Source organism: Ochotona curzoniae, unplaced genomic scaffold, assembly GCF_017591425.1.
Source record: "Ochotona curzoniae isolate NIBS_2020 unplaced genomic scaffold, NIBS_Ocur_1.0 scaffold_4683, whole genome shotgun sequence".
Classification (NCBI taxonomy): Eukaryota; Metazoa; Chordata; class Mammalia; order Lagomorpha; family Ochotonidae; genus Ochotona; species Ochotona curzoniae.
This window is the reverse complement of record NW_024467121.1, coordinates 31,512,111-31,539,926: the sequence shown is the minus strand read 5'-3', so window position 1 is coordinate 31,539,926 and position 27,816 is coordinate 31,512,111. Positions and strand designations below refer to the sequence as shown.

Sequence of the window (27,816 nt, the reverse complement as noted above, 5' to 3'; positions counted from 1 at the left end):
TCACAAAAGCAAAATTCATTTCTCCTTCCTAGTTTACATTTCTCTGGGTTTAGTGACTTTCATGGTTAATTAGTGGTCAAACTCAGTGGAAGTCCAGATTTACTGAGAATACAGCATCCCTTATACCTAGGCTTTCCTTAAGAGTTTTCACTCATGGGACTTCATAGCTTCCAAACGTTTTTCTACATCCCCTTGGAATGCTGATTCACTCATATGGTCAATAATCTAATGAAATGCTGTCAAGTGAGATACTACAGTGGCATGACAGCAAAACATCAACAAAACCTGATCCTTACTATTGTCTTCTACTCTAAGCAAGTCACTGCATGTTCAAGCAAGTTGCTTCAGCTTTTGGTTTCAAAGGACATCTCGGTCTGAACAGCTAAAGCAAAGGAAGCTGGAATTGATTCCCATCCAAGTGAAAGGTCCTGAGGTTATATTTTGAGTGAAAGGAATGTGAACTTTGAATTATGTGGACCAAAAGACAACTTGCATTTCCAGTGCTTGTTTGGGCTTCAAGTTCATTTGGTTTGGACTTGATGTGTACAGAGGAAAGAGAAGATAGATGGCTGAGTAGTGTGGTCTACTAACTCATTTTCATATATTTTGGTCTTTAATAAGATACTATAACTTTAATTTGAATTTTTAAGATAAATTCTATATTCATGCAAAATAATGGCTAGTACTGGAGAGTGTTAAAAGTTTGTGCAATGCTGAAGAGCAATAAGGCAGGATTATTTCATTTTCAATCTCTTGCAGGTGGTCTTGTGTATGAGTTTTTTTTTAAAATACCAAAATAGCCATTATTTTGCTTTAATAGAAACAATTCTCAAAAGAATGGCTTTATCTTAATATCAAAATTAACTCTGTCATATGATACTTGCATACAACCTCTCTTACAATACTAGATTTTGCTTTAATTCCATAACTAAGAAACCAAGCACCACTGAATATCACCAAGTTAATACCAAATCTAGTCAAACTTAGCTGTAATCCATATGTATGAGAAATTCCAAGAAGGATACATATAGAAAAATCCAAGTCCTTTTTAGGGAAGTGGGAAAAAACGTATAAAAGAATCATAAATTGACTGCAGAGGTAGTTTATGCTGTAGTGCTTATCAAAGGTAGATCTGCTTCTTCCCTTGTCCTCCACCTCTTTCCTTCTTGGGTAGCAAGGTGCCTCAGCTCATCTGGATTGCCTACCATGGGGCTGCAGTGCAGGGACACAAGACAAATTTGTCCAACCACTAAGTGAAAGTCAGCTGAAATGCAACCAATACTAAACGCAAAAAGACCCATCACAGAAAGACATTACTAAAAAAGTAAGCCGTTCTATTGGTGTGTAATTCAAACTTTTTTTTTTTCAGGAAAAGATTTCAGCTTTTTGCTTTCCTATAATAGCATAAAAATTCAGAGCTCATTGAAAGATACATTTGGCTTCCATTTGATGTACTGAATCAAATCAAGGAATGGCAATTGCATTTATAGCTTCTGGCACATTTTGCACAGTTTGCTTGCCAATAGGAGCAAAACTCCAAAATGTTAGATCAGTCTGTGGGATCAGTTGCATGTAAGCATATTGATTTCTTCTTGGCTCCATAACAAATGTACACAACATCAAATTACACTTCTAATTACCATGTTAGGTAGGAATCAATAAAATCTCTGCTTCAGGGTTAAATAGGGAAATAATTTTTAATATTTCTTATCTAGCCAGTAACTTTTTCAAGCCTAATCTCTCTTGCTAGTACACCCTGGAAGGCAAACCATTTTATAGTCCAAGAAGGTTACTGAAAATGCACTAGTTAATAATCTTGCATTAATAAACTCTAAGAATGACAAGCAGTCACATTGACTGTAATCCTCAGAGGATCTACATTTTATCACTATTTTCTGAAAAACAACATTGCTTGTATTTCTGAATTCACCTTTGTGGACCTCCCAGGATAGCTCAGCCCTGAACAAGGGATGCTAATTGATTTATTCATATCCACATTCATGCGCTTTCTACCTGCTTCCTGTTAACATACAGTTTCTCACCATAAGATGTCTTGGTATAGAGTTGCCATCATGCTTGGGTTCTAGGCATGTCCAGCAACATGTGGTGTCTACTCTGGCTCTCAGTTAAGTTTCCCATACTCACTGTCAACCACTTACTGCAGTACATGGAACCCCCAACTTCAGAGACAACCCATAAAGAGCTCCAAAGTAGCACTGACTCACACAGGTACATCTCTTTCCAATGATGCCTCTAGCTTCTTAGAAGAGCCCTCAATTTACCATCAATAATCCAGACACTTGAAAAAGACTTTCTGTTGACCAGGTTTTGTAACTAAAGCATCATCGCTTTGACCTCTGCAGCCTGCCCATTAGGACCTTCACTGTTGGAGCCCAGACAAGCAATCCAGTATCCTTTATTTGCTCCCAGTAGAAACCTTTGACAGCAGTCCAATTCTTTTCTGTTAAAGAGCAAGTCTTAACAGTTTTATAGACTTATAGACTAGACTTATAGTCTTATAGACTTACAGTCTGGAAACATGACAGTCTCCTTAGACCCTCTTCCTAAAACATATTAGGAATAGCAGAGAGTGTATCGAGATTAACACATCAATTTCGTAAAGGCACAAATTCATAGGAATGAAATGTGTTACTATTTGGAATTACTTTTTTGCATTACTTTTTGCTTCTACAAAAGAGAGAAAACAATAACTGAAAAAGGCACATAAACTTTCGTGGAAGTTCAAGATAACAGATGTTCATAGACGGCTGGAATTTTAACATTCAAAATTATAAAAATTTTAGAACTATAAAATCCCCTTCCTCTATATTCACCTATGGAACAATGCATTGTTGCTCTCTTATATTATTATTCTCATTTTGCATGAAAGTAGGACACATGGCTGTTGCATGATGCTACTTCAAAACTGAGAAATGAGGAGAATCCTAGGGGAATAATGAATAGAAAAACAAAACTGAAAACCCAGAGAAACCTGAGAAAGTTCAAAGAAAAAACATATATTCTCCACCTCTCTCCCACCAAACCTCTACTGAACAAATTGTCTGGACTGGGAAGATCACAACTTCATTACATGACTATAACTTGCACTTACTCTGAAGCTGCCTACTGGTTTTACTTTACTTGGCTGAGACATATCAAAGCACCTTTAAACAAGCTCAGTAATGAAACACAAAGGGAAAGGTCACAGAGAGACAGAGAAGAGATAAAGAGATCTCCTCCATCTGCAGGTTTCCTCTCTAAATGCCCACAACAAGTAGGGTTTGGCCAGGCTGAAGCCAAGAGCCTGAAATTCAAACCAGGTCTCCCATGTGGGCAGCCATGGTCCAAACACGGGGCATCTTCTGCTGCCTCTCAAGGGGCACAGGAACAGAGAGCTGGATCATAAACAGGCTGGTACAACACTATCCTTTACTTCTGGTTCACCACCTTGCATTGCTTAGCACCTCATTTTCCACATTCTACACTGGAAACCTCTAGTTTTTTTTTTTTTTTTTCCAAAAGAATCAGAGAGGTTGGAACATTATGAGAGCTAATGAGGGACAAGACCCACAGTGGACCTCAGGTCCTCTTGACTCCCAGTTCAGCACTCTTCTAAGAACAAATGGCTGTTCTTTTTTGTTTGCTTGCTTATTTGTTTCACTTTGCTCTGTTTCTAAAAAAAAAAAAAAATCAAAGAACATTAATTCAGCCCACAATACGTCCTATTTTTCAGGAGATGGCTGAAAGTCTTTAGAAACAAAAGCAAAATCCCTCAAATGAAATACCTGTTTCTTTTGTTACGTACTTTGTAAAAGAATCCTTTTATAGCCCTGGGAATTAAAATAATTACTGATATTTTAATCATTTAATGGCTGTTATGCTAATAACCTGCTAATAGTTAAAAGACTTTTTCCAAATTACCCAACAAGGTGACAGGGGTAATTGATGTTCATTCACTTGAATCACAAACTCTTTCTGGCACATAAAAAAAAAATCAAAAGCTTCCAATAGGATGATAACCACGTGGTATGGCTTACTGTAAAGGCTAGGGCAGTGTCATACATGAAATTGACACCAAATTAAACATAAATTCACTTTTCAACAAACCTCCTTAATTTACATACAGAAATAGATACTTAGACTGTGGATAGGAAAAGAGACGTCCAGGCCGTATACCACTTGACCAAGCCCTCTGAAAGAAGGTCTGGAGCTGAAAAGCTATGTGCCATATGAAGCAGGAAACAAGGTTATCTGGCACTGAATAATTCATCAGTTCCCTTCCCTGCCTTCCTCATTAACGACAGAGGCAAACCGTCTCTTTATATCCCTGTACACAGGACAGCACTGGACAGAGGTTCAGAAAGCTGTTGCTGAAACGAATCGCTTCTCTCTACTTTGTTGTTGTTAAAAGCTTGAGAAATGGAATTACATTTTATTGTATTGTTTTTCTTTAAAGTCTCACCATGGAGATTTTCACTGGCTATCTGATGCTTGAGTTTTGGTGAGTGTATTTCTATTGGGAGGTTATTCAAGAGCTAGCCATGGTGTAACTTGTCAAGCATGACATGGTTACTTGCTCAGGAGAAAATATTCTTGCTATATTATCATCCTTTGTAACACGCAAAAACAGTGTCGGCGCCAATTGTGGATTATTAATTGGAGAAGGTGACACATATTCTGCACTATTTGGAGAACCTGATTAGAAGACACCAAGTTGTTTGAGAAAATAATTTTTAAGTAGGTAAAAAATGAATAGGAAATACTGGATTTTAGAATGTCTGATTCTAAGTGCCAGATGAAAAGCAGTTCAGGAAAGTAAAGAGTACATCTTTCCTGTGCATTTTAGTGTCTGTAGCTTCCAGTACAATCTCTGTACAGATCAGTACAGATCAGCTGAAGAGTGGCTGAACGAGTGGAAGCAAGGCAACACACCCTCAGTTCTGTAATCTCCCGTTCTTACTGCAGAGGAACAAGAAAATGATCTGAACACTGTGTGTGGCAGAACTGGACAGAGAACTCAGAATAAGGTGGGTACTGCAGGTGACTTTGAGACTTCAAGCACTGACTTATTTTCACACTTCACAGTAGAAATTTATTACTGGATGGTCCATAATATAGTATCCAACATTTATTTTCACACAAACAAATTGGAACTCTAATAAAAAACCTCACATGTACCCAAATTCCAACTCAGCATCTATTTTATATACATAGCTAAACTAAAAAATTAAGTTTTCTTTCCTGGTTCTATTTTCACATTCTCTTCTCCACATATTTCAGGCAGTGAACAGTCAGGCAAGAAGCAATAATATAGAAGACAAACACATAAAGTTTTAATTTAAAAAAGCAATTCCATTGATTTGCATTATATAGAAAAATATGTCATGGAAAACATGTCAACAAAGTGCAAAAAAATCATGCAAAGCAGATGCAACACAGCAAGAAGTTCCATTTCCATTTTTATTGGACGTATTTACTAAATTTACTCACACTGTATAACAACTCATGCATAATTCTGATGAGCTGTTATTTCCTTTAATTCTGCCTTTTAAGTTGACATGCTTTCCTTAAAAGGACATTGATAGAATGTGAGTCACCTTGGAGAACTGCAGGCTGGGGCCATCCTAGAGGCTATAAACCACCCCTTTGAGAACAATAAGGATCTTAATTAAGCAGCCCAAGTAATGGCAACCCTTCTTCATCTTCATCCCAGAGACTCTACCTGGACAACACCCACACTCCTTTAAAAAGCCCTCATTTCCATTTGAAGACCGTTACTCTCAAGCTGCTCCTAGCCACTCATTCCCAATGTATATGAATTCGGTCCAGGCTCTAGTCCCAGTACGAGAGCAGTTAATAAGCATTCCCAAAGGTAGATCCTTCCTACTTGGTATCCCTTGACATTCCACAATGAAAACGAAAAATGTCTCTGCCATACTTTAAAGCCGAGGGACAGCTGGCTTGTCATCTTCCCCTGTGCTGCATAATGGGCCTTCACAGGGCAGGTAGTATTTGATTCAAACTAGAAATTCTCCTTGCTAAAGTCTTTATTCAATCCAGCAGTTTCTGAATCACAACTTAACAATTCCCAACCTGAGGACAAGCACAGCTAGGCTATAGGACAGGTCTCTCCTGCCCCTCACCGGAGCAGTGTGGCTTCCACTGACAGCATGTAGGATAGATACCAACTGGGATAAGTGGTAAAAATCAACAGCAGCACTTAGTACAATGTTAATGAAGACTAAAATCTTTAGTAATACATTAAGGCAGCCACTTTGGTAGTTCTTACCACAGATATGTAATGATACAAATATTACACACACACGTATACACAAGTATATTTAAATTTATGCTACTGATAATAATTCCCCCCCCCCCCCGACAAGCATCAAAAGCCAATCTGTGAAAGAAACTAGAGGTAATTTCGCATGCCACAAGTCAAACATGCAATTTCAGCTTGTGGTAAATCCTTGTGTATTTTACTGTGGGGATAATGACACTAAGGGCTGCATAGTTTAAAAAGGCTTGTATTTTAGTTTTTAAATGAGTTAAATGCTAACCATTTTCTCATTTAGTCCCTCCTCTACAGTTTCTTCGGCATCGCATGCACAGCAGTGCAAAGCAAAGGGCTGGGGTGTTGCCGGAACAGCTGGTTATGGCAGTCTATCTGACAGAAGCAACCTTTTTATCAAGGTACCCGGACAGTTACATTCGGAAGACTCCCAAACTAACAAAATCATGGATTTAAAAATCTGCAAATTCAGATCCACAGAAAATCGAAAAACTGAGTTGTAAGAGGTTTGAATGTTTTATGCTGGGCTTAAAGCCTTCATGACTTGCAGAAAAGTAAGTGATGGGCATGGCAATTTTGGAGTGTTACCACCAGGCAAATGGCTAATTTGAACATTCTGGCCAGCGTACAGAAGACAGTTATTTCCGATGGACAAGGTGGACAAAAATCTATATATTCAGAGCATGATACTGATGAGATTTTTCGGAAACAAAGACAAGATTTTGGTTACTGTCAGTATAACAATTGATAATTTTTTACAAGTAATTATGTGTAGACCAAGGTAGACAACTGACTCTCTTTCAATCCAACATGTCCTTGGATAAAATACATGGATCACGGTTTCTGCTTGGGACAAGCATACTGTAACAAACAATACTGGACAGTGCTGGTTTAAAGTATGAGGAAAGAGGATGTAGAGGAAAGAGAAATGACTTCATTTAACACATCCAGAAAGTGGCAACATTAATCTCATTATATTTGCATGATAAGAATTTCTACTTTATTATGAAAGAAATGAAAGTAAAGTTTTATTTTAATTTTTAGCTAAAATGTGTACGCTACATGGTTCCATGTACTTTACACACATCACTTGAATTTTCAAAAAAACTGTATGAGGCTGGGAGCATTACAATCCCTATTCAACAACATGGTGAGGCGTGGAGAGAGCATGTGTTATCTTCCAAGATCGTTGAAAATCTGGATTCCAACCATATTTTCTCTGTCAAAAACCAGATCCCTTCTTGCTTTCGTGTTTGCAGGAACTGCATTTGAGATGGAGATGATGACACCGTGCTCTAATGTTATCATCAGACACCCTGTACTGTCTGTGCTGGGCTACCAACTGAATGGAAGCTTGTCCTACTTTAATACTCTGTGTCTTTGGGTTTCACATTTTCTTGTTGCAGAACATGATTACACTCTGTTAACAATGGAATACTATTGCTCTCTAATTTTAGTCTTGTCCCTAAGCTCCAGCCATTCATATCAGACACTTCCCAACCTAGCCATTTCTTTTCACCTTTCTTACGACAAGTTAGGACAATGTCCTGAACCATCTGAACAGCTCTCAAGTTTTGATTGGCAAAATGGAGTAGCCACCATACAGGATATATCTGTGATCATAACATATAGGTATCGGACTCTTAAATACCTTGTTGACACTTCACAATACAGAAAGAAATCTTACCTGTGTAAAGAATCCAATTTGCTAAAGTCTGAGTTGTGATAAGGAATGTCTCCCCTTAGCCATAAACCTCAGTTTGTAAGTTACGATTAAGAATGTTTCTTCTAAGCCATAAGTCTCACTGGTTCAGGCAAACCAAGCAGGAATTCTTCCCTTGAGTTTATCAGTCCAGCTTTGATGTCCTCAGTGCCCCACTCACTAAATTGCTTGCAAAATTACAATCTATCATCCATTACACATTGATTATTTTGCAATTGCTCTCCTGGCTAGCATCCCATCAACACTGTGGAAGATACACATGACACACATCCTAAGACCCCTACTGGAGCCGTGGGGCAGCCTGCTCCTAATGAGGCTAGTGAAGGCCTCACAGCCTTACCTCCGGGGTGAGCCATCATCGTGGGGATGGATAATGACCACTTTCACAGTCACAGAAGTCCGGAGCAGGTCGATCATCTGCTCATGAGTCAGTGTGGCCACAGCCACTTTGCAGATTTCCACGAGGCGGCTACCTTGGCGAAGACCAGCCTTCCAGGCAAAGCCAAAAGGTTCCACATCTGCAACGATGCCTTCAAAATTCACATGGAATCCGAGCTGACCCAGCCCATTCCTCCTCAGCGTCATTTCCACAGTCTCGCAGCCTCTGGTCACTATCTAACGGATAAGGCAGATGGTTAGAGATGCTCCTCTTTTCCTGCCTGGACCTCTGCAGGGCTCCAGCAAAGACGAACATACAAGCTTGTATGTATTACTTCCCACCAACACCCTCCTTGATTCTCACAAATTAGGGAGTTCCCTTACCTTGTCTCAGTGGCCCCAAGGACAACATAAGGACATTTTTAATTTCAGAATTAAGCACAATTAACTCCAGTATTTAACACAAATAGGAGTCCAACCATGTTTCACCCTTCAGAGGTATATCTATTCTTGACACAGATGTTCTGCAGTTTCTTAGAGGACACTGATCTGTAGCTCAGGTGTGTAAGATGGGCTGTGGTAACCCCTTCCACTCTTGCTGTATCAGTTGGTTGGCTCATAAGCACATAAACTGTATTGCTCTGGGCAGATTGTAGCAATGGGGAAAAGTATAAACACTTTGAAAATCACTGCCAAACCTATTAGACAATATCATTCAATTAAAAAAAAAAGCCCAAAGCATATTCAAGGTAGTACTCAGGGCCTACTTCTGAATTCAGGAAGCACAAGAGCAAGAAATCAATGTCAAGAAAACTCTTGATGCTTCTATACTATTGATGCGCCATGTATGTCCTGTTTTGTCCCCTCATGATCCTCTTCTGCAGAGTGGTGGCCTAGGCTTGCCTGGGTAGAGAACCTTTCAGATCAAGCATGGGGCATGCCCAGATTAATTCCTTGGCCATCCATAAACAAGAAGTCATGCAGATTGGTGCTCTTGCTGCAGCAGAGACCCTCTGTGCCTTTGGGCTCCTTCTCCCCCATCAGGCCTGTCCCTTTGGGAGTTATGGGCAACCCCAAGCAATGAAAGCTTCAGTGGCTGTCACTTCTCCAAGAGCAGAAGTCTGCAGCAGTACTGCAAAAAGCAACATGAAAGAGGAAAGGCAGCTTGCATCCCACTCAGTGCATTGAAGCACCAGTAATTAGTTAATGCAATCCACAAAAGCGCTTAGAGTGCAGTTTACAATGCAATGAAAGAAAAACACAGGCTCATTAAATACCATTTGATGACTATGACATCACTTATTTGTGGGGAATTTTCAAGTTGGGAGGTATCACAACCCCTATTCCCAAAAGCCTACAGGCAACATATGAAGTTTCAGTTTAATAAATGCTCCATTTCTATGAAACCTGCTCTGCATACACAGATACCTATTTAATATGACTTGTGATTACAAGTACAGCCAAGGGACTAGGGCAGATTCCATGTATCACCATTGTGTCTGCTGTTTCTATGGTTACCACAAGCACATACTGCCAATCAGCCTCTCCCAGACAAGCATGACAGTTCACGACTCAGCAAGATGGAGAAAGGAATTGCTGGTGTAAGACAGTGATGAAATTTTAAAAGTTGGAAGTTTCCAAAGATATGAACAGAACTAATTTAGAACTGTTGAAAAAGTGTGTTTGTAATATTCACAATCAAATAAATTTGTCTTTCACTTCCTTTCCACATCTGTTCCAAGCAACCCTACCAAAAGACTACTCATAAAATGTGCCCTGACTTCCTTCAAATATTAATGCAATGGTGGGATGAAATCTAATAGCTACATATTAGATTGAAAACTGACTGGCTTGGCTTTTCCAGTCATACAGATTCTGTTCCTCTTACTTTTTCCCTCTACTTACTTGCTGCTCTCTTAACGTGGGCTTTTTGCTATTTCTTTGTCCTTCCCATTTCTCGTTTCTTAACATCCCCAGAGTCCAAACAGACCAAACAGTCATTTATTTGAAGTGACTCATATATTTGTATGAACTCAGTTATCAGGTGAAAAGAGTAGCCTCCTATTCATGCGCCCAGGACTAACTACATAATTGGTGCGGCCTGTTAGTCAAAAATTACGTAGACTTTCAAGATGAGAAAAGCAGAATATTTAACTCTCATATGAGCAACTCCCTGTGTGGAGGCAGACCCATGAAGCCGGCCTTATACATCCCTCTAGGCATAGCTCTCACTTCTTCTCTATCTTTATCTGTGTAAGATACCTTTGGCTCCACCATCACGGTGGAGTGGATACTGAGATTACCAGCTGCCAAGCAAGCACTCAGTCCCAATACCTCTACTGTGATTGTGTCCTCTTCCATCCTTGACCTCATGTGTCTTTATTCATATGAACAACAAAGTCACTTTTCTAAGAAAATGCTGGTCAGGGGGCATCCATGGAATAGGGAATATGTAAGAACCCATGTGTAAATATTTATAGGAAGTACAATTAGGTGGTTGATGAAGCATTATTTGTTTTTGTTAGGTTTTTCAGGAGCATAGATTATTATTACTCAGTGGATACACTAAAAAGAAGTGTTTGCAATTACCAAAAGCAAAGTTTATCCTAAGACTCAGAAATAAAACTCAAGAGTCAACTCTCTAGGTGCCCATACTAATCATGTACTTTAACCTTCCCTAAATTTCTATCTGGGTTTTCACACACATACTTTATAATACTGTTGAACTAACTGGCATCCTTTATTGTAAACAGTGTCTGTAGAAAATGAAATTGCTTTTTCAAGGCCAGTTAAACACTGACCTGGTTTTATTCTCTCTTACAAAGAATTTTTAAGTGTGTGTGAGAGAGAAATATTTGGTGTCAGGAAAGAGGTCAAGAAATGGATATAATTTCTTCTTTTTTCATGATCTGTAGTTGATTTAAATTTTTTAATTAAGAAAAAAATACACTTTCTTTATGGTAAGGTTATTATGAGAAATTCTATTGCCTAAACACATCTCTTTCTTAACTTATCAAAAACAATTAAAATTAGAAGCAGTTTTATTCCTAAATTATTCTTATACATACTCAAACTGAAATCTGAACTTTTGTTAAACTGAAAACAGAAATAATACTGCAAAATAGCATAACTTACTACTAAAAAAAAATCACATTTTGAAAATTATCAGTTTAAAGATTAATTTTATTTCTGACCGACCTTCCTTCCTCCCTTCCTTCCTTTCTCTTTTTTGAAGATTTATTTATTGATCTGAAAGGAAGAATTACAGAGAAGAGAGTGCGCTTCCATCTGTTGGCTCACTTCCACTTCCCAAATAATAGCAACGACCAGGTCTAGGCCAGGCTGAAGCCAAGAGCCAGAACTTCATAAAGTCTCCCAAGTAGACAAAAATTGGCCTTCAGACAGATGTCAGGTTTAGTGGTTTAACCCACTGTGTCATGATGCCAACCACTATTTTCAATCTTCTTAACTCAATGATCAACTCAACAAAACCTTAAAAAGGATAGGCATTGTGACAGAGTGAGTTAAACCATTGCATGGGATCATCTGCATCCCTGCTAATGTGTCCTGAGAGGCAGCAGATGATGGCTCAAGTGCATGTACCCCTCTCATACATGCAGGAGAACAGTTCTGCACACTGTGTATATTTGGGAAGTGAAACAGTATATGAAAAATATCTCTTTCCCTCTTCCCTGTGCCCTTCAAATAAATAAATATATAAATAAATAAATTATGGCTAGGAGATTAATATTTAATCTGTTCAATGTACTTACACAGAAATATCTGCTATATAAACACAGGTAGAGCTGAAGATGAAAACAGGCCTCAGGTACTCACATAATCAATAGCAAGTTTCTTCGTATTAATAACCAATTGGCGAAATATGTCATTTCAATCTCCATAAACACAAAATATCTAGACAATATATCTTCAGGCATTATCAAAATATACCCCAATATTCTCTTTTTAAGCTGGTTTAACTCCTGTTTTCTATTTGATCTGTGATGAGTGCTTTGCCACTGCTGTATAGTCAGCAACTGCTCCAAAGGATCAAGCACTAAGCATTAAACTGAATCATTAAAATGTGTAATTAATTTCCAAGGCACTGGGATTATGATAGGATTTCCTGGTAAACACAAGTGGAAATATGGAACTGAAATGTAAGAATAATGGGAAACATAAAATCTGTACTTACTACCAATCGCTGCACAATCTCCCTTATATCTTCAGCACAGTTATCCAGTGACGACAGAAGGATACATTCTCCTCTTTCATAAAAAACTTTGATACTCATTAATCCAGATGTCCACCCAATAACATCCCTGCAGGAACAGTTAAATACCACATTCTTGGAATCTTTTTCAATCAACATTATAAACTCATTGGAAATCCCGAGAAGACACTCAATGTCAGCAGCCTGGCCAAAGTCCCGTGCAATCACGTGCCACATGATTGCGCCGATACTGAACAAATGGGCGTCCTTCCTTGGCTTTACTTTCTCTTTCTTCTTTGCTCCCAGTGTGATGAAGCTGAATTTCACAGAGGTATCCACGGTGGCGGTCGTGACAAAGTTTTCTGCCAGATCTTTCAAGTACTCCTGCCTTGTTCGAGTGGCCATTGCCCGGAATTTTTCAGATTTGTGGGCTGCATTTTCTGCATTTATTACTTTGGCTAAAAGGAAGTCCCGAAATACTGCAGATTTTGGAAAAGTTACACCTTTCGGGATTGGTGGTCCAAATGGTGGCACATCTTTTGATCTGGAAACACCAACACTGAGGAAGAAGAAAGAAAGACAAGATGAACTATGACACTGTAACATTTACCTTCAGGAACTACAGCTCAAACTTTCAGTTTAACCTATCTACGCCACCAGGTTTTGTTCTTCTAATCCCTATATAACAAAAGTTTTCTTGTTTATTTAAGTAGAACGTTTTCTTACATTTAGTTAAAGGGGGGGTGTTATGGTCTGAACTGTATCTTACTCAAAATTCTAAAGTTGAATTCCTAACTCCCAAGTGCTAGGGATATGAATACATCTGAAAATAGGAATTTTAAGAGGTGATGGAGTAAAAATTGACGGCCTTAACTCAAATGAATTGGGCCCTAACTCAAATGAGTGGGGTCCTTCTACGCAGAAGTTCGCGCATGCATGCACAGAGATGTGAAGATAGTTGGGAAATGTACATATTGATCAGTTTTGATATCTAAAAGAAAATTTTACATAAGTTTTAAGAGAATCTAAGAAACATGTAACAGTAGTCACAACTGGAATGAAAGGAAACACATTCTGTCAGATGCAAACGTCTTTTCTGCAAAGTGGGTGGCTAAAGTGTAAAGACTCCAGTATTCTCTCACTCTTCAGTAGAAGTTAGTCACCTGTAGCAGCAGGCTAGATGACTGGCTAACAGGGCTTTGCTGTTTACACTCTAGTTCATGCACTAAGCCCAAGGGTGGGACAGGGGAACTTGATCCACGTTTCTGACATGAAAGGAAGTTCTTTATATCAAGAGGCTGATTCTGCTGGGTTCTACATCACACAGGCTCATCTTCCCTCACTGCCATCCATAGCACGGACATTCTAGATTAACGAATTTGGCCTCTATATAGTAACTGCAGAAGAGTGGTCCCAAAGCTACCTGGCTTGGACTCAGTAATCACTGTAACCACACCATGGGGCTTCCCTTCTCGATATCACCAATGAGCTCAAATGGCTCACAGCACTGGAACCTACCCTCTCTCTACATGGGGCACAATAAACTCTAGCTTCCCAACTCCCATTTGGCCCTTTTTTTCCAGTAAAGGGGACAGATTTCCAGCAGTGTTCTACCAAGGGAATGCTGGGTTACAGTATTGACTTGATTGCAATTTCCATAAAATTATGGCTGATTCTCTGACAAATACTAGTAAAGTGTTTAAGCATGATCAGTGAAGCTGACAATAGACTTCCAAATATCTGAGGCATTCTATTGACTGGATAATGAATCTCATTGGCAAATGTTAATTTAATGATAATGATGAAGTTTCTTTAAAGAACCAACAATTTCTACAAATGATACACTTAGGCTATATTCTGCCTGAAAAAGATTAAAGCCTAAAGATAAAACATAATTAAAAATACTTGATTGATTGGGTCTGAGTTTATTTTAGATTATTCTTCATAATTACTGGTTGAGATTTAGAAGAGAGGGCCAACTCACCACATGTGCACCAACTTAACTTATTTCAGCATTTTATTTATACGAAATAGATACTGTACTATTTCAAATGGCATTTTTCTAAAGGAGTCCTGAGCATGCAAGCCAAGGAATCACAATGAGGGAAAAACAGGCAGCTGTTTGGGTAAATTCCAGATCGATTGCACCAAACACTGCATTCTACAAGCCAGACTCTCAATGACGAACAGGCCAGCCAGGAAGAACACAGGTCAAGAACTGGAAACGTCAGACTCTAGTATTTGAAGACAGGCGGGATATCAGGTGGAAAACCAATTGGCAACATTTGCTATTGAGCAGCTTCCTTTTTCCCTTCAGAGAGCATCTCTCCAGTCTTTACCTCCCCAAGATTCTCTTAACAATGAATATGCATGTCCCCAACCTAGGCTCAGCAGGCAGCTGTACTGGCAATTCCTATTTTAAGATTATAAAGGAAAATAACCTTGGATGAATGCCAAAAACCTTAATGGCATTTTGCATAATTTAAGCTACTCTGAAGTGGGTGTTGTTATCTTCGATTTTAGAAAAGGAATCAAAAAGCTAAGAAAAATAAAATAACTCACACAAGCTGGATTCAAACTCGAGTCAAAGGCCCACTCTCTTGGCAATACCCCACATTGTATGATCTTTGAGTGGCAGAATCTGTATGCAGAAGTGAAGACTGAAAGTAGATCCCCTCAGAAACAGTGTGGAGATTCTAAGGCACATCCACTGTCTTTTGAAGTCACCCTAACAAATTTCAACTCATCACTACAATAGACCTGAGGAAGTGAGCATACCTAGGATCTCTGATGAAATGAAGTCTCTCTCTTTTTTTTTGTTGGCCATAACACTTAATTCTAAAGAGGAATTTTAATAGGCATACAACCTGACCCCGAGCTTGGTATCATCTAAGCTACTGATTCCAGCTAGACGCGGTGTTTAAGCAGGAAAAGTGTGTGCTACACCACCACCACTTTGTTGTTTTTTTTTCACATAATATTAATATTTATTGCTTTATATGAACACTGTATTGAAAGCCCAAGCATTCAGTTTACACACAGAAACTGTACAATGATATTCCACTTCACAAAGGCAGTGAACACAGGACAGTCTACAAAATCTACCTTACAGAAATTAAAAAATTCTAAATATCAAAAAGTACAGCTGAGGAAACAGGTATAAATTTGGCAGCCAGCAATTTCGACAGGGAAGTTGCAGCTCGCATGACTTTAAATATGTGAATTTTAATATGCTGAGTTTAGAGTAATCATTGTGCTTTGTGTTGATTTGAAAAATATAACACTGGCTGTCAAAGAAGTATGTTCAAAAATATTTAATTCACTTCAAAATGTCATACAAATTATGGTGGTTTCTAAGCACCCCTAACACCCTACTTAGCTCAGGGACATTACTAAAGCAATATATTAATTCTTCCAATACAGACCACCACGATTTTGAACTGCTTAGGTCTTTCACTTCTACAAAGGGGCAAAACAGGAGGAAGGTGACTGTTAGAGAGTAGCTTACCGATAGAAGACAACATGATGAGACAATTGTGAGGCTGGAGAAAACAAAAAACCCTTGGGAGAAACTGCTCTGTTGACAGTCTTTTGGAGAATGCATCAAGGACTACAGACTCACCTATAACACACATTTTCAGTACATGGATTGTGCACTTTGACAATGACAAAAACATGTTGAAAGTGAGACCGGATGCTTTTTGGAGTAAATGGAAGTGCCCCAGGTTCCTGGAAGACGATGGTGACGATATCATTTCCTATGTGCCTTTTTCTCAGAAGCTGTGGTCAAGAAAGTGAACACACACACAATTAAAAACAAGCATTTCTTCAGAACAAGTAAGTAAATATACACAATTCCCTCAGCTTCCACTTTGTGTGATTTATTTAGAAAAGTTGAGTCATTTTTTAACAGTGCTTCTAAGAAAGAAAATCAAAATGAGCTGTGTCCAAAAGACCCAGGGAAAGAGAAATCTTAATATTTCTTCTACTTTAAAATTCAACTTGTGTACGTGAGGGTCAAACATGTTGGGCAGAGCTGGGCTGGGCAGCAGCACTCACTGGTTTGCTGAGGATGGACGGCAGAATAAATTGATCAACTACCCCAGTGAAGCTTGACAGCAAATTTCTGGGCCAAGGGAGACTCAGAGGTAGATTGTGACAGCCAATTGACCTTGGAAAGATTTCCTCATCCTTGGAACAGCAATATCAGCAGCATCTCCACATTTTTAAAATCCCATGAGCAGAACCCTCAGAAAATGCTCCACAATGGGGACCCTGTGGTGACGTCTAGTGGCAGTTCCCCCTCCCCTGGGTAATGTGGCAATTGGGAGGCTGTACAGGGTTCCTCCTCTTATATCACATTCTCCCTCATACACAAGAAGAAGAAAAGGAAAATGTGTAAACAATGGTCTCACCCACTATCTCCTGATCCTTGATCTTTCCTACCCTGATCATCAAATAAAAATAAATTTAAAAATTCATCATGTATTCTTCCTTTTCATCTTGTCCAGATCCTTCTCATTTTATCCCTAAAGTAATAGCATGTTACAGCTCAAAGCATTTAGAGAAATTTTTTGGTATAGGCTCATGCATGAGGCATGAGAGGGTATGGATTTGCTCCAAAATCCTACACTGTGAAAATGGAGGACCTTGCCTTGTATCATGGGCAAAGAAAACGCCCCCAAACAGAAGACTGTTGCTTGGGTGGGTAATATATTCAAAATAATAAGCTGAAAACTGGTCTTGAAAATATACTTCATAAACTCAGAATCTGCGCAGATTGAAAGTATAAAAGCCAACATCATATAATCTCAGTGCAGAGCTGGCAAGAAAGAAAGACCCTCAAAGCCATAACGTTTTAACAATGCCTTGTTCTTTGGGGTTCCTTCTGCCAAGAATACCCTCTTCACCCCAAGCTTTTTGTAAGCAAAGCAAGGAGTTGAGAGTCCTCACTTTACCTGTAAGAATCACTCTAGTTACGACTCCCCACCCTAGTGCTCCATCCACACACTCTGGACGCGACTATTGCACTCATGCATGAGTCCCTTTCTGCTGCTTCGTTCACTTGGTCATAACTTCCTGGAGGACAGGGATTGGAATTCAAAGCTTTATTTCCAAGTTTTTAATGGAGTGGTGGCCAGTGCAAAGGCAGCACCCAATAATCACTAGCTAATGAGCCAAATGATAAAAATACAATATTAATGTCCTGTGCTTTCAAATTGCTTTTTCCCTATGAATGCATGCCAATAAATCCACGTACAAGATACCCAGTAAATTTATGCAAGTAATTTGTGATTCTACAGTTTGTGACCTTCAGTTTTAAGACACAGAAGAATCTTACATGAGTAGGTGATGTCACTGGAATGACAGGACAATCTCAGGTAATGAATCTGTCTTCCTCAGCAGTAACAAAGACAAAGACTTTGCCCTTAAATTTATTTGGCACTTATGGTGCATATATCCCTGTAAAGGGTATTAAGTTCAACTTTTAAAACCTTTTAAACCAGATAAAGAAAGGAGTTCATTGTCAGGTCTCTGACTTGTGATTTAGCATGATAAAAGGCCTGGAAAAGGGGAATGAAATGTTCATTTTTTCAGAGTTCTCCATGGGCCAGTTAAATTGCTGATTCATGAGCTGGAAAATTTCAATTTAAACCCCATGGTTAAAGTTACAAAAACACAAAAACGATCTTGCTGTCTGAGTGAAGTTTGGAAACATATTAATATATAAAAAACAAGATTCAATGAGTCATCGCATTTAAATTTTTGGTTTAAAAAACCCTTAGACACTTAAACAAAATATGCACTTCAAATGTGTATAAAAAAATAAATGAAAACTATATTAGTCAAAGGCATTTTCCTCTTTTTTCCTCCAATAACTAAAATACACGATTCATTGGTACTTTGGTAAAACAAGGGAAAATCAACAACAGATCGGATGTTAAAACATGCCTACCATTGTATTCAATGGATTTGCAAAATACAAAACACAGTAGCTTTTGCTGATATTTATTATCCTTGAAACACAGGACTTCTATGATTGATACACGTAAGAAGATGTTCATAACAGCTCTGGCCAGGCAGTGAGTTCTGAGTGACATGTGCTACCTCACACAGGCTGGCCTTCTTAGCCAGTATGCTGCAGAGGGACAAACTCATTAGTGCTTCCTGGCTTTTGTTATTTTAACAGAAAATTTGGTAGCTTTTCTACCCAATTTCTCCTCCTCCTGAAGGAAGATGTTGGATCTAATTCTACACTGCACCATGGGAATATTTAAAGAAAACTTTAAGCGTGGTTACCTTGACAACATGCCAAGCAACTTTTGTCCTTTTCTAAGCATATTCTTTAGCTTTGGAAAATGTGCCAAAAAATGTTCTTGGAAGTCTAGTAAATTCACCCAAGGTCACATATGTACTTGGTGGAAAACATTCGAAGTGTATCTGGTGTGTGCATCTTGTTCACAAAGATTCGTGAACAAGAATAAAATCAAGGCTGCCATTGTGACATGGTTGGTAAAGCTATTGCCTCTGACACCAGCATCTGATATGGGCACTGGCTCTTGTCCTTGTCACTGCACTTCCAATCCAGCTCCGTGCTACCCTTCTGGGAGACATGGATAAAGCTCCTGGCTTCAGCGTGGCACAGCCCTGGCTACTGTGGCATTCTGGGGAGTAAACCAGCAGACAGATGGAAAACATCTTTGTGTGTTTCTTTCCTGTCTTGCACTCTTTTAAATAAATAAATAAATCTTTAAAAAACGTAACAACAAAGGATAAAACCTGAAGTCTCATGAAAGAGAATAAATTAAGACAAATAGATTCTGTCTGTAAATAGGATGCCTGACTTTGTTTATTATTCATTTTTATAAAGTATGTTAAAGATACAATTACTTAAGCAATTTGTTGGCTTTCTCAAAGGTAAATGTTTTCTTTAGAATTTCATCTGTGCTTATTTCAAACCAGCTATTGAAATTCTGTATAATCAAATGGAAGGGAATAAAGAGGACAAACCACAGACAAGTGCATACCCGCAAAACAGGAAGACAGTGTTTGTTTTAGGAGTAAAAGGAATGGCATCTTCTGGGGTTAGCTTCTTTCTAGACAAAAGAAAAAGCCACTAATGCTTTTTCAGCACTGCCAAGAGAACCGACTTAATGTCTCCACTCAACAGTGAAGTGATAAATATTGTACAAGTACTTGAAAGATTTACATAGTCAATTCTACTAAATTTCTAACACTTGATTCAAGCTGTGAAACAGGAATAAGCTCGTGTTGTGACAAGCAAAATGAAAATGTGAGTATGCCAAATTCCATAGTAAAAGCACACAATTCAACCTAATGGCAATCTTGGGGTTTAGTCTTAATTCCTTAAACATACTTCAGGGTTTGACAAACAAGTTTTACCTTGATGCAATGATGAAAAGTAAGTGAAAGCAAACCCCTGTCTAGCAGCCACAGTGGGAGCCAAAGTGGCATCAAGTTGAACTAGGTTAGATCTACTAGCCTCTAAATAAATGTTACATTTGTTAAATTCTTCCCTTTGTAACATAGCAAGATAGAAACCAGACATTTTGCACAAAATTCAAACTAAACTGCATAAAACAAAAATGAGGAAGTGGAGGGCAATTCAAAGAACTTCTTGAATAAGGGAAGGGAAAGCTCATTAGATGCTGGAAAAGGCCCATCTCCAGAGTCTTTGAAAAGACGTGAATCTACATATATTTCATAAGAGAGCAACTCCAAAGTCTCAATCCTTGTCCTTAGGCTCAAATCTAAGTCCAGTCAATATGAGAAGGGCTGAGGAAGACATCTTCAACTTGGCTACCCTCACCTCTCCAGGACAGCCTTGGGACCTACTCCTTTGGACATCACCTTGTCCCTCCAACAGGCTCATCTGTCCCTATCCAAAGCACTTTGTCTTTGCTAACCCCCTCCTTAGAAACTTCTCCCCTTCCCAGCAAGAGCTGCCTTTTCCTCCTGTGGAGCCATGGCTCCAGTTTTGTGCCACACACACACTTTATTCTCAGGAGTTTATGCCAGCAGTAATGATTTGATTCTAATGTTTCAAGGATTTACTACTGACATACCATTTCATATAATTATTGGACATTAACAATTGCAAGAGTGACTGTACAAAACAATTCGTCAAAGCTAAAAATTTTGAGAATGGAGAAGCCAAAATACTTCAAGAATGTAGTGTTTTTTTGTTTGTTTTGCTTTTTTTTGTGATTTCATAGCAAGCTGAAGCTGCAAACGGGGTCATAAAACCTAAGTAGTTTCTTTATAACAACTCTTTATTTTTTATTTTAAATTTTGAATTTTATAATACAATTCTATATAGTCTGGGATTCCCTTCCCCCCAATTCCTACCCCAACTGACTTCCCCCATATTGTCACAACAGTACATCCTTATACCAACTCTAATTCTAAGCAGCAACCCTTATTATTTTGTTTCATTTTTACTCATGGTCTGGGAACAAAACTAATCATGCAAAGATGAGTAAGCATTTTATCCTTCCCAAATCCTTCACAGTAGTATTCATAGCTGAAGCCAAGTGAAGACAGGACTTGCTCGAATGGGACATGTTAGGCAGACTGCTCCAGCATTTAAATAGCTCCCTGACAGTATCAATGAAGACACAAGGAAGTGCACAAACCTAATAAGGCAGGGTTAGGGTGGACCAGTATCCTTCATTTTCAATCTTAGAAACTTAGGTTGGTCTGGAGAACTTGATGCATTTTCTTAGGGAAAGGTCTGTCTGTGTTGGCAACGAGCTGCTTCTACCTGCTTTACACAGCTGGTGGCAAAAACAGTGTGTATGCCAAAGTGAAAAGACCTTTCCACTGATGGCACTGTGGGATGCCTTAATCATGGTTTCTTTAGGGAAACACACAGGGAAAGCTAACCTGGGGAAGCACAGATACGCTGCCCCGTATGCCCAGAAGAAGCTGCAGGACATTTGGAGAGCAAACACTCTAAGGACAGAGATTCTTACAATTCCCTCAGTCTGGCTACGTTTTCTTGTAGAGAAGAAACACTCCAAAGATTAAACTCTTGTGTAACCTTGGTGATCTCTCTAATGACTTACTACATCTTAGAACCAGCCTTCAACTTGATTTGCTATAAGAAGGAACACAAGAAATTTCATCTGATGTGGATGAGTCTGGACCAGCTAAACAGCCACAAACACCTTGGTGGTAATGAATTCAAGATTACAGGCACAATCCATGAACAGGTTGCTTTACTCCAGAGTTCTGCTGCTGCCTCACATGGCACTTGTGAGCCTGGCTGGTCATTTCATACTATTCTGCCCTTGAAATGAGCAGAAACTATGGGTATGGGTGGGGCGGGGAGAGATATAGAAGAAATCAACCACAACAAACCTGGGAAGCATTGCTGAACAGCAAAGAGAACATTCTGACAACTCACAACCAGCAAAAAATAGTTCCCTAAATTTCAAAGTAAAATGCTGAAATTTTTGATAAATTTGATCTCTTACTTTCTTAACCATTCAGGTCTTAGTTTTTTCAGGAGAGATCTTCCACAAACTAGAGCATCATACGCAATGAATTATAAACCTGTGAACACAGTAAGAACACTGTGTACCTGACGCCACTTTAGAAACTTTACATGGGGTAAGTCACCTAATCTTCATATACCATTACCTAAAACAGGTTAATTTATTGTTTCGCTCTTTATTCTATATTTATTGACTTACTGCTTGTCAGGTTCTGGATATTGCTCTAGGTGGCATGGAGACCCCTCAGTTAGGAAAACAGATACAATCAGATATAAACAAATAACAAATAGATACAATTCCATTCACCTGGAGACAGAAAGGAAATCACAGAAAAACATCTCCCTAAAGCATGTGGTTCCTCTAGCTCAGTACCATGAATTTTCACTATGGTTAGCAACAAATGAAAAAGAATTAAACAGGCCTTTAAGCTATAGGGTTTGTAATCTGCTGCCTCATATTTCAGGGGTTTTCCTTTTTCACTCCAGTTAAAAGTATAAAACAGAATCATCTCTGCTTACTTTCCACCCCCATCTACACTCTGGCTTCCTGTTCTCCAGAATTTGTAAGGGCAGCTTCAGTGAAATCAAGTTAAGGGCAGAGAATTCCAAAGCCCACAGACTTCAAGTATATACAATGAAAGAGGACAGGGAGGCCAGCTGTGAGCTGTACTGCTGAGTGCCACCTGGGAAGCACTGGGGCCAATGCACTTTGGAGTCCAATGACTCAAGTAATTAGAGCACTGGAAGAGCTTTGTGGTTGGAATACTAGATGACTTGGGTCAGAAGGCACTGGCTCTAGCTCTGCTAAAGCACAGAGAGATTTTCTTGGCCTGAGTAAGCCCTGTCAGTTTTCGGGGCAACAACTCCCACAGAATTTAATTACTGAATGATTCACAAGGATCTGCTGGACAACTGTACTGGGCTAAATTAAGCTTCTTAATACCCAGTGAATCAGTTTGACATTATTCCAAATGCATTTTTTTAAGAGCTGAAAATTCTTTAGGTTAAAACATGCGTATAAATAGGTATCTGTAATGGAGTGACTGTAATTTGAGCTCATGAAAACATACGGATCATAATCTAGAGATAGACTTTTCTGAAGGCAATGGTAAGAATGATGATCAGCTAGAAATGTTATGAAAATTTGGGGGAAAGAAAGAGATTAGGTTAAGAGAAAATGATGAGAAAGTCCAGCTGGCCATTGCCATGAGGAAAGAACTACTGTCCCTAACGTGAGACACCTTGGGAACCAGGCCCTGCTTTGACACTCTGACGCTTATGACAGCTAATGATGGACAAAGAGAGATAGGGCATTGGTTTTTTCCTTGGCAAACAAAATGGGGAGCTTCATGAAAGTCATCAGATTTTACTTTTTTTTTTTAAATAAAAAATAATCTTTAAAACAAGTTTAAAACCAAGTTTCATTCCTTCGGCCAATGCCTATTGAGTAATTCCTATGCAGTCCTTGATGTTTTGATATATTGAGAGCAAAGTCATAGTTCAATCACATCAGAACCAATTTTCCTAGGATATAGATTTAACTCAATCAGGCCCCTAGAGTTACATCATGTTATGATCTGTCTGGAGACTGTCCTAAGTGACTGATCCTCTGTAAAGGAATCTTCAGCAGTCCATGTTCCTAGAGCTTTTAGCTTATACACAAGACATTTCAAATATTTCCAGCACAAGCAAAAACAAAGGAACAATTTCTATAACAATCACTTCAAAAACATTGATTGCATTTTAGTTATATCAAAGAGAGATATAAACCACTTTATGATGTTTCATTCCTCATTCAAATTTTAATTCTTAGTAGTTGCACTCAAAGCATGATATTCTGCCCCCCCCAAATGATCAATAGATTTTGGCCTATAAATCCCAGTAAACTAATGAGAACTAGATAAGGAAGAAAAGCTGAAAATAGCACCAGGAGCAAGGTTAAACAGTTATTTTCTAAAACTAAATTATTTATTTCCTACATGTAGGAACCTGTCAGGTCAACATAATTGGTCTTTTTATAATTAGCAGGGTTGACATAATTTTCTCTGAATATTTTGTCTAGTCATTAACAAAGGTGAATGTAGAGAATAGCCAAGTTCTATAAGAAAAAAGTCCAAGAATACTCCATTTACAGCTCAAATACTTTCAAATCCTAGAATACTCAAAGATTACTAAGACTAATCAAGACAAAACTGTTGATCCTTTGCAAAAATTATCTGTACCAAATATCCACAGAGTTCTGCTCTTACCATGAAAGCGAGAGGCCAGAAGACTTACCTGCTGTCTGTTGTTGGGCATGTAGGGAAGCAAAGTAGACACATGGAACATGAGCTCATAGTCTTTGTATGTGGTGTACAGGGAGTGAGTTCCTGTGGAATCAGCTGAAAATATTCATCACACACACAAAAAGTTAGGCAACCATACACAGATAATCAAATTCTAACACTTAAAAAGCTATGTTGACAAATACCAAAGCAAGTGAGGGAGAAAAACTCAGAAAACTCATATGCAGGAGTGAGCAACAAGTTCCTTGACGTTCCCTCTGCTCTCACCACCCCCAGCTGTCCACAGGGACTGGGCACCGCATTTTCCCTTGTTTGCTTTCCCCCACCTGCTTTTTATGGAATGCAGTATTTGTGCTCTCTTTTCTTCTTTGTTCTCACCCCCCCCCGACCCCGTACAGATTTAGATGACCCACTGAGGGCAAGGTGCTCTTGCCATGAAAACACAGCAGAGGACAGGAGCTGGGGCAGATCTTATTCAATTACCCAAAGGGCGTTACTAATTGACAGGCTTGTTGGCTGTCTTCTTTTATATATAAGTTTATAGTTAATTTTTACTTATTCTTGGGTACTTGATCTTCCCAAACTCAGAAAAATGAAACAGGGTTAATTGAATATGGAAATGAGAAAAAAAACTGTTCTTCTAAAAATTTAATAATATTTTCCTTCTTTTTACCAGAAAATGAAATAGTGATGTTATGTAAATTAAAGAGAATGAATGTGACCTAAGAGTTTTATACATGGACACATACAGTAACAAAAATTGGACTGCAAACCTTTGTTAATCATCAAGTTATTTTTCTTTTGAAAAGCAGAATGATTCTTTGCAAACTTAAAATCAACCTGTATTATCAGTGAGATGACCTGAGCTTGAATGTTTCAAACACTAGACCAACTCAGTAACTACAAAAAAAACTTAAATAGCAATTTTGGGATAAAGTTGTGAACTACTTTGCATATGGGTAAATGTAGACAAAAATCTATGTAGAAAGTAAGGCATAAATGGAATGCATGATTATATTCTCTGTCTTGAGCTATATAGTTTTTCTTTCACTTTTAAACAAGAAACTGTTAGTTAATATAATCTATTTGACTGCATTTATTAAGAAACTAAATTATCACCTCGTGCCAATCTTTTTTAATCCAAAGGCAAATATTTTCACTTTAGAAACACTAAAAAATATTTAGATAGTAAGTTTCAGACTCAAGAAATTGCAAAGAAAGAACAAATGATATATTTGGGGAAGGTTAATCACTTTCAGAAACGTGCATGATAATCTATTTAATCCAATCAGTGCCGAAGATTGAATTTCTAGAATTAAATATTCTCTAAGTTTTTAGTTTAAATACCAACATAGTAATGGAAAAGGTAAGCGGACAAGACTCGCTCAGGTTTGTGCTCCAAATATTTGTATTCCAAGATAGCTTGGAGCCATGGGTTTTATCGTTCTCTGCATTTAAACCAACAATGGTGCCCAGGCTGGAGATCCATACTCTGGTCTGGTTAGCACAGTAGGTTAGCAACTCAAGAAAGAAATCATCCAAACTTACAACTGGTAGTGACATCCCAAATAGTCTAATCTAATGACCCTGGGCTTTTCCATTGGAAGAACCTGAGGTCCAGGTTTGACCAATGTCCTACGGGTAGGAAGAGTCTAAAGATTTTATTTGCCCCTTTTATTAAAAGATACATTTTGAACATGATCAGTCCAGCACACTTCATTCAGAATATCTCCTCTCTGCTAAAGGAATGTCTGCCTTCTTAACATCATACAGAATGCCTTGCTCATAAAATTTAAGATTCGTTGACTACTAGGGTAAATATATTAAAATCTAGTCTTATTTTCTTGTCCCTGTAAGCTAAGGTGCTTAATACTCTATCTGTAATATACTAAGGACATCTCCTGAGTCATAAAAATTCAAAGTTGATACCAATTTTATACATAGGGAAATACTTGGATCATCTATGCTGTGGTTTCACAGACTGTACACATCAGACATTTTGCAAACTTCACTGAAGAGAGAGCATACAGTCTTTCAGTACTAAGACCTCTTGCCAGCAGTGACTTTTCTGGAAGGAGGTCTCTAAGAGCAGCACAATGGTATCACTACCAGGTGGACAGGGTTTGCAGGAAAGGAGGCTTGAAAGAAAACTGAAATAAACCAGAAAAAGGTCTTACTGCCTTCCTGAAATTCATATTGTGGTTCCAATGAATATTATCCTTATTTTTACATACCCGAGGCATAAGCAATATACAATGTGGAAGTCAAACTCCAGGCCTGGCATGTGTGATTGAAAGGCTCATGCATGAACTGTCTTATGATCTATCCCACATCTTTCAAATGGAGATATAAAATAACATTGACCACAAGCATCTCCTTCATTGAGATTCAGTAGCAGTGATGGGTAAGGCCAGGACCTGAAGACTCACAGGGCATCCAGGCACCTGATTTCAATACAAGCTCCGCAATACCCCGATGTTCCCACAGAGAGAACTTCCACTGCTCCCAGGAGTAAGCCTGATGATATCTCAGATTCTCAAGTTTACAATCATTAGTTTAATACTTTTCATTAAAACAGTATTCAATTAACCATTTATAATAAGCAGAAATCTCAGGTCCAGCATGACAGCCTAGTAACCAAAGTCCTCTTCTTGCAAGTACTGGAACTCCATATGGGCAGCAGTTCTAATACCTACTTGCCATTCAGATTTCTGCTTGTGGCCTGGGAAAGCAGGAGAAGACATTCCAAAGCCTTGGGACCCTGTACTCTGTGTGGGAGACCCAGAGAAAGCTCCTGGTCCCTGGCTTCAGACTGGCTCTGCTCTGGCTGTTGTAACTACTTGGCAAGTGACTCAGTGAATGGAGGATCTTCCTCTCTGTCTCTCCTCCTCTCTGTATAACTGACTTTCCAATAAAAATTAGCAGAAATCTCCAAAATGCTCCAATACATAAAATGCTGCCTGGCATTTTAGGTCCTAAAAATAACTACACAGCAGCATAAATGCAAAGATAAAATACATGTAACTAATGAAGACTCAGAATATGATTATATAGAGAAAATGTGGAAATATGCATATTATAGGAGCCCATGCTTTAAACTGCTCAATCTGGCACACAAGAGCTAAGATGCCATATTCAAAGGGATGCAACAGAGGTTTCTAAAAAACAGGATGAACACATTTTAAAATCATTGTTCCAACTCCCCAAGTGCCTTCTAACCAATGAACAAAATAAGTCCCAAAACATGGAATGAATGAATGTGTTAACATTTTTTTCTCTTCAAAACGAATGCAGTGCTTGTCCTTGGTATTACTGCAACAAGGGTGTTATAGAAAAGGTGGAGTTAAAAGAAAGAAGAAAATATTCAAAGATTCCTCATGAAACACTGGGGAGTTTCTGGCAATG

At 38.6% G+C, this 27,816-nt stretch overlaps 1 protein-coding gene across 2 annotated transcripts in view; it reads right to left on the bottom strand.

The window, feature by feature from the left end:
* Positions 1–27,816, bottom strand: part of SIPA1L2 (signal induced proliferation associated 1 like 2) — a 149,752-nt gene that overhangs the window by 45,918 nt on the left and 76,018 nt on the right. For both annotated transcript variants that reach the window (XM_040967996.1, XM_040967997.1), the window contains 4 exons: positions 24,404–24,507; positions 16,229–16,386; positions 12,589–13,165; positions 8,356–8,630 (listed from right to left, as the gene is read on the bottom strand). In XM_040967996.1, coding sequence (XP_040823930.1) covers positions 8,356–8,630; positions 12,589–13,165; positions 16,229–16,386; positions 24,404–24,507 — 1,114 coding nt within the window. The remainder of the gene's footprint in view (positions 1–8,355; positions 8,631–12,588; positions 13,166–16,228; positions 16,387–24,403; positions 24,508–27,816) is intronic.